This window comes from Neophocaena asiaeorientalis, unplaced genomic scaffold (assembly GCF_003031525.2).
Source record: "Neophocaena asiaeorientalis asiaeorientalis breed wild unplaced genomic scaffold, Neophocaena_asiaeorientalis_V1.1 scaffold206, whole genome shotgun sequence".
In the NCBI taxonomy this organism is placed as follows: domain Eukaryota; kingdom Metazoa; phylum Chordata; class Mammalia; order Artiodactyla; family Phocoenidae; genus Neophocaena; species Neophocaena asiaeorientalis.
This window is the reverse complement of record NW_020174578.1, coordinates 1705156-1712689: the sequence shown is the minus strand read 5'-3', so window position 1 is coordinate 1712689 and position 7534 is coordinate 1705156. Positions and strand designations below refer to the sequence as shown.

At 49.2% G+C, this 7534-nt stretch overlaps 1 protein-coding gene across 4 annotated transcripts; it reads left to right on the top strand.

Annotated features, from left to right (window-relative positions):
• The first annotated feature begins 2708 nt into the window (after nt 1-2708).
• GSTK1 (glutathione S-transferase kappa 1) lies at nt 2709-7274 on the top strand. Of its 4 annotated transcripts, XM_024758036.1 has the most exons (8): nt 2709-2834; nt 3358-3439; nt 3639-3767; nt 4079-4179; nt 4339-4374; nt 6136-6252; nt 6588-6681; nt 6960-7274. In XM_024758036.1, exons 1-8 carry the CDS (start codon nt 2763-2765, stop codon nt 7007-7009), a joined length of 681 nt encoding a protein of 226 aa, XP_024613804.1. In that variant the 5' UTR covers nt 2709-2762; the 3' UTR covers nt 7010-7274. The 4 variants fall into 4 exon arrangements, with proteins under 4 accessions (XP_024613804.1, XP_024613803.1, XP_024613806.1 ...); XM_024758035.1 differs by lacking the exon at nt 6960-7274 and having other exon boundaries at nt 6588-6938; XM_024758038.1 differs by lacking the exon at nt 6960-7274 and having other exon boundaries at nt 6501-6631.
• Nucleotides 7275-7534: the final 260 nt, after the last annotated feature.

The window sequence follows — 7534 nt, the reverse complement described above, 5'->3', positions numbered from 1 at the left end:
CTTCTAAGGCTTCTGCATTTGGTACTAGTTAGCAAAGCTGTTTCTACTCCCAGAATTTTTTTTAAAGGTTTTTTCCCTTAAGTTCCTCAGGTACTTTATTGGTTTCTTTCTCTAACATTAAATATTTGATCCATCTAGAGACGTTCCTTGTGTAAGGTGTGAGGTATGGGCCCGGTTACATTTTGTTTAAAATTACCAGTTGTCCCCTACCATTTAATAATCCATCTTTTACTGATTTTAAAAAGCAACACTACCCACAACAGGGCCCAATCTAATTCATAATAGTCATAATAATAATGGTGCATGAGGCAGGATATAGAGACTCAGATCAATGTGTACCATTCTATGACTCTTAAAATAAATATCCACGAGTCCACAGTGATAGAAATAAATCAAATGAATGAACGAGTGAATGGGACAATTCTCCTTTCAGAAGAATTCTAATTAATAAATGTAGAAGAAATGAGGGAAATAGAAAATCTCAATTAGAACACCACAGTAATCATTGCTGCAGCCAAGTTCTACTGATAAATGATGAAACTGGTAGGTGAAACTTTAAGGAGGAACAAGACTTATGCAAGCCTCAAAGTATCTCCCCCAAAATATGTCTTAATTACTGTGATGGTTTTAACATATGTCCACAAATTCTTTGATGTTCTTCCCTCCAGAAGGTGGGTTTAATCTACCCAACCGCTAACCCCACCCCACCCCCAGAGTGGGCTGCACTTAGTGACTTCCTTCCAAAGAATAGAACATGGAAAGGAGGGAAATACTGATCAACAGTGACCAAGTGATCAAAGTTAACATCGCTGATAATAAATCATGTTTATGTTGGAAACCCCCTGACTCGAGTGCAGAAGAGCACTTCACCTCTGTGGTATACTTCCCCCAAATCCATAACCCCAGCCTTGGCATGAGAAAACACCAAACCCAAATTGAGGGACACTCTACAAAATACTTGCCCAATACTTTTCAAAAGTGTCAAGATCACGAAACACAAGAAAAAGTCAAAACACTTTCATAGATAAGAGGACTGGTGGCGCAGTGGTTAAGAATCCACCTGCCAGTGCAGGGACATGGGTTAGATCACTGGTCCGGGAAGATCCCGCATGCCGAGGAGCAACTAAGCCCACGCGCCACAGCTACTGAGCCTGCGTGCCGCAAGTACTGAAGCCCGTGAGCCACAACTACTGAAGCCCACGCCCCTAAGAGCCCATGCTCCTCAACAAGAGAAGCCACCGCAATGAGAAGCCCACACCCCGCAAGGAAGAGTAGCCCCCGCTTGCTGCAACTAGACAAAGCCCGTGTGCAGCAACGAAGACCCAAAGCAGCCAAAAATAAATAAATAAATAAAAACTTGAGGGGAAAAAAAAAAAGAGGAGACTAAAGAGACATGACATCTAAATGCTGTGGGGTACCCTGAACTGGTTCCTGGAGCAGAAAAAGTCATTAGTGGAAAGACGGGTGCAGTATGAAGCTTGTAATCTAGTTAATTTTTAAGTGTTAATTTCTCAGTTTTGATGTTATACCATGGTTATGTAAAATGTTCACATTAGGGGAAGCTGGTTGAAGGATATGCAGAAACTCTTTGTACTACCTTTACAACTCTTCTGTAAGTCTAAAATTATTTCCAAATATAAAGGTATTTTCAAAATAAAATCTTATTACCGGGCTAAATTAGCTCTTGGATACTTTTAAATTAATATCAGTATTACTGGAGGAAAACAAAGTATAATTTTTTTAGTTTCAGTGATCATCAAGAAATTAGTTTAATGTGAAAGTGAGTGAAGATAACCTCATTTCTCATTCCATTTTCTTTGTTTTACTCTATGTAAAGGTTTCCACTGTGTCCTTGTATTCTGAAGGCCTAGGATTGTTTTTCCAACGCACACAAATGAGAAGTGGAATGTTTATTATGTTTTAAAATTCATAAAATTAGTAATATTAAAAATAATTTTAATAAAATTAAATGGAACTTAGAAAGTTCTGTTTCTTTGCATTAAATGTAATCCCAGTATAAGACAACATGACATACTTACCAGTAAAAGTAGGGCAGACCATTCCCATTATCCCTCCAATTATCGTTGCAATAAGGTCTCCTCTCCTTCACTCACTCACAATATGTATTGATTACCAAATATATTCCAGACATCGTCCTAAACTCTTGAGAAATTAAAAACAAAACAAACAAAAGTATCATTGGGGCACTTCTTACTCTGCCCCAGTCCCAGAAAGTTCTTGTAACTGCCAACTAACACTAATAACTAACGTGAATAGGAACTCTTTCACTCCTCACAAGTCTATAGGTAGGGTTATCATTATATATCCCGTATTTTTATGCCTATTTTTACGAGGGACGAGGATACTGTGGTTCAGAGAGGTCAACAGGCTTGCCAGAGGTGCACAGCTAAGCAAGAGGCAAGCGCATCTCAAACCACGCCCCTTTGCCCCACACTCCACCCCAGGGCAGGGCGGTGACCACGAGGTGAGCGGATCACCACAGCGGCGCGCTCCCCAGGGGACGCCCCTCACCCTCGCCCTCCACGGCCGCCCTCGGGTAGCCCCCCACACTCCGACCAACCACCTGACTCTGTCCCGGGGGCGGGTTTCCCCTGCGAGGCTGCGCGGCCGGGGCGGGGCGGGGCGGGGCGGTCCTCCGGGGAGGCCGGGCGCCGGGGCGGGGCCGCCGGGCGCCGGAGGAAGGAAGTACCAGCCGGCGCGCTTCCGGGGCCGCGGTGGCTTCGCTTGAGACCAGCCGCACCATGGGACCGCTGCCGCGGACTCTCGAACTCTTCTACGATGTGCTGTCCCCCTATTCCTGGCTGGCCTTCGAGGTGACGCCGGGGGAGCCGCTTCGGCCGGGGCTTGGAGGACGAGGGCAGAGGGAAGGGCGAGCGAAGGGCGTAGGGACCGCAATCTCGTGAAAGTCCTGGCGCTGCCCGACGCGGTTTAGGACAAGCGGATAGAGAGCCAGGCTGAAGGTCACTTTGTTGGTAAACCGGATACGATCGCTGGCTCCGGGTCGAACCCTTATAGCCTAAGGCAGGGGCTTCCCCCAGTGGTTAAGAAGATGATCAACTTCAGAGAATCAGGATATAAGCCCTCTTCGTAGCCCTCCGATTTCCGTTTGGTGGGGGTGTGTGTGGAGTGAAGAACAGATTAAAAACTGTCCACAGGAGCAAAGGTCCTGGAGTCGATTTCTAGCAGTGGAGAGGGTTTTGCCCTTTCAAACCAAACAATTTAGGACGTCCTCATAACCCCTTGTCTGCGCCTATAGCTTCTGGCTGATGACTGCCGTGAAGCACCCTTCCCCTCCCTCAGCCATTTTCACTCTCTATCTTCGCCCCCGCGCTGCAGGTCCTGTGCCGGTATAAGAACATCTGGAACGTCAGCCTGCAGCTGCGCCCGACCTTAATTGCAGGGATCATGAAAGACAGCGGTATGAAGGCAGCAGCGTTTTCGGCAGGGATTTGAGGGAAGACTGATTGCAAAGGCCCAGGGGAGTGGCCCTCCACTGGGTCTTCATATTGGCGGCAGCAGCTAGTAACATGCCCTCTACCTGAAGCCCCGGTAGGGGTCCCCCAGTCCTGGGACCCTTAGGTCGTCCCTCACCAGTGAGCCCAACTTTCTGCTTGCAGGAAACCAGCCGCCAGCTTTGCTTCCCCGCAAAGCCCTATACGTGAAAAATGACGTTAGGCTCCTGGGACAGTATCTCCAGGTTCCCATCCACTTACCCAAGGATTTCTTCTTTGTGATCTTTGAAAAAGGTGAAGAGAATGGGATGTAGATGGGGCCTCAAGTAGAGAGGAGTGGATTTGGAGATTTCAGGGCCAGAAAGGAGGGGTTCGGGTGATTCCATGAAGTGAAACAAGCCTTGGGAAAACTCAGGATCAGAGTTAAGGGAGCAGAAGGTTTGAGGATGTCAGGGGAGGGAGAGCAGGACAAACGGGTTATCAGAAACGTGGGTGGGAGCCTGAGGGCGTTGGAGCACTGGGGGGTGTCAGAAGCAGGAAAGAGCTGGTCTTCCATGGGGAAACAAGCTAGAGGAGCCCTACCTCTGAGTGCCTCTGTCCCACAGGAAGTTTGACAGCCATGCGCTTCCTCACCATCGTGAAACTGGAGCACCCAGAGTTGCTGGAGAAAGTGTCCAGGGAACTGTGGATGCGCGTCTGGTCACGGGTGAGGGTGGGACTCTGGGAACCCACTTGCAGGGAGACCCTGGATGATTCGATGACCCTGCCCTAGGCTCAGTCCAGGTCCTGCCTTCCCCATCGTTCACTGACCTAGTGTCCTCCATCACACCCCCACACCTTGTACTGAGTGTCCTCTTTTTTCCAGGACGAAGACATCACGGAGCCCCAGAGCATCCTGGCCGTGAGTGTCCCCACTCCTCCCGTGGGGAGTCTGAGGACAGTTGACATCCGGGGGCAAAGAGGACATCGTTTTGTTATTGGGTAGAAGAGGTCATAGTTAGGGGAGAAAGGATCTTTGATAGGCGAAATTACTAAAGGGTTGGAAGTAAGAGGACTCGCGAAAGACTATCCCATGGTTGAAAGAGGAAGTGCAACATTCTACATGGGTAGCACGTATTTGATGCAAGAATTCAGTGGGAGAGGTGTTAAATGTTGGCACCTGCAGATGTGAAGTACTGGCAAGTCTTGGCCCCAAAGACTCCAGCACAGACCTCACCATCACATCCAGGAGACTTTAAAAACAGGCTTTAAAAAGACAAAAAGAGGGCTTCCCTGGTGGCGCAGTGGTTGAGAGTCTGCCTGCTGATGCAGGGGACACGGGTTTGTGCCCCGGTCCGGGAAGATCCCACATGCCGCGGAGCGGCTGGGCCCGTGAGCCATGGCTGCTGGGCCTGCGTGTCCGGAGCCTGTGCTCCACAACGGGAGAGGCCACGGGAGTGAGAGGCCCACGTACCACAAAAAAAAAAAAGACAAAAAGAGATAACTGACTCAAGCCAAAATTACACAGAAGCCTGAGTGAGAAAAATGGAAATAGCTCAAAACGTTAAAATGTGTGCCAGCCATAGATAGGGCTATAAAAAGTAAGTGTTTCTGCAGGATTGAATCAGAAAATTCAACACCATATTTTTTTTCCCTTAAGTTTACAAAAGATAGTTGAGGTATATTCAAATGTAATAGATAAAACGACAAGTCACAAAAAAGTTAAACATACAAAGCATGCCAATATATCCTTCATGTTTTTATTCTTGCAAAGTCTATACATAGGCTTGCTTTTTCACTTAATATTTAACAGTCCTTTTCCATGCCATTTAAAACTCTGTGTTAGTTTCCACATAGCATTCCATTCAGTGGATTTGTTTAGTTAACCACTGCCCTATTATTGAACCCTTGGTCAGAACACAATTCCCTCATGTCGTCAAAGCAACGTCATGGATGACTTTGCATTTCCCAGTCCAGGTCGTGGAGGTCAGGTCCCAGTGGTTGTCAACCCTGGCTGTATATTAAAAATCACCTGCGCACCACCGCCCAGAAATTCCGATGTACTTGTACTCAGGGCTGACATGCAAACTGGGATTTTCAAAAGCTCCCCCAGGAGATGCTCATATGTGCAGCTAAAGCGAAGAGCCACCGATCCCAGCAAACTCCAAACTGAAGCCTTCAACGTTCTCTCGAAGCCAGACACTCATAGCTGTAGCCGTGTGCCTTGTCCAGAGTCCGCAGGAAATTCTATAGGAATTAGAGCCCGGCCCTTGATTCAGGAGTTCTAAGAAGTAGGAAGGCACGAGCCCCAGACTTACTGTCAGGGGACTCAGATTCTAGCATTGGCTCTGCTACTAACAAGTTCTTCGACACTGACCAAGATATGTACCGTTTCTGGACTTGAGGCTCATCTGTTGACAAAGTGGTTGGGAAGCTGGTCTCTAAGATGCCCTCTGGCATTAAATTTCTGCAACTATGCCTCTGCCACCCACTCTTTCCACCCATCTCATGATTTTCAAGGGAAAAACAGCCCCTGTTGGCAAGGATAGACCTCCACTCATGGCTGGGTAAAGGCATTGGCAGGATAACGTGGGGACACAAAATTTAAAAAACCAGTTTTTTCCTGAGATTCCCCTCCCCCACTAATGCAGACACAGTTGTGTTCCCTACCCCATCCCTTCAGGCTGCAGAGAAGGCTGGCATGTCCACGGGACGAGCCCGGGAACTTCTGGAAAGGGTCTCAACACCACAGGTGAAGAACCAGCTCAAGGAGACCACTGATGCAGCCTGCAAATACGGGGTGAGCAACTCTGTGTGTCCCCAGGCTCAGTGCTGAGACAGGGTCCCCATGCTCCTGTCCAAAAGCTACTCACCAACCGTGAGCCCTCCTGGCTCTCCCAGGCCACCCTCACCCTCTTCCTTCCTTTCCCTGGACCCCAGGAAAGGAAGGGAGGGAGCTAGATGATGAGAGAGGAGACACAAAACTCTCCCTAGAGACCCGGAGCCTCTTATCGGACGCCTCTGGCTGCTTTGTGTCTGTGACCTCAGACCAGTATTGACGTGCAGCCTTCAACGGCAGCCCAATAACCACCTGCTCCATCACCCTCCTTCCTGCACGCCGACTGCTTTCTCCAGGCCTTTGGGCTGCCTGTCACTGTGGCCCACCTGGATGATGAAACCTACATGCTGTTTGGCTCTGACCGGATGGAGTTGCTGGCACACCTTCTGGGTAAGTTACAGGTTCATGCTGAGCTGCCCTTGACCCCACCCCTGCGTGATATCAGTTGCCCAGAAGGATGGATTCAGAGCAAAAAAAAGAATGTCCTAGGCCCTTCCAGTAATGGAGCCTCATACAGACACAGGTGTGCCTGAGGTAGAATGGGGAGGGGGCCACCTTCTCCCACAGGAGAGAAGGAAGCCTCTGTACCTTGAAGCCAGGCGGAGCTCGTCCTAGAGAACCCCCAGGGGCTTGTGCGGCCAGCCTCTGGCATGATTTTCTCCATCCAGGAGAGAAGTGGATGGGCCCTGTGCCTCCAGCTGCGACTGCCAGACTTTAGGGAAGCCCAGAAGCAGCAGAATTACTGGTATAAAAAAGCAGACTATCTCCTTACCCCTCCGCCACCGTGGGGCCCTGGGACTCTGGTTTCCTGTCTCATAGAGGTTCCTCTCCGGCCCTGGGGGATGCCGGCGAGGGGCTCTGCAGTACACCATCTACCATTAGTCTCACGGCTGCCATTACTTCTGTGCCTCACGAGTGCCTTTTGAGAGCCCCAAACTCTGCTTCCCACAAAATAAACCTAATGCCATCAGGCATCATATTTCTGGGTCTGTGTCTTCCCTGGTGTTTGTGTTCTTGTTCCTGCGATCACACCTGGCCATTCTAGGTGTTTGAGAAGAGCAGCTCACTGTGTGCTCCCAGCCCCCTGCCCACCTTGGGGCAGCTTATGTGGAGGGAGCAGGAAACAGTCCCTCTTTCTCTTCTACAGAAGCTTCCTGAGTCTGTCAGAGACAGAAAACTAAGCCGGATGGATTTTGCCCCTAACCAGTTGGGCACTGTCTTCTGACCAGCCGTGGTGCCTGAG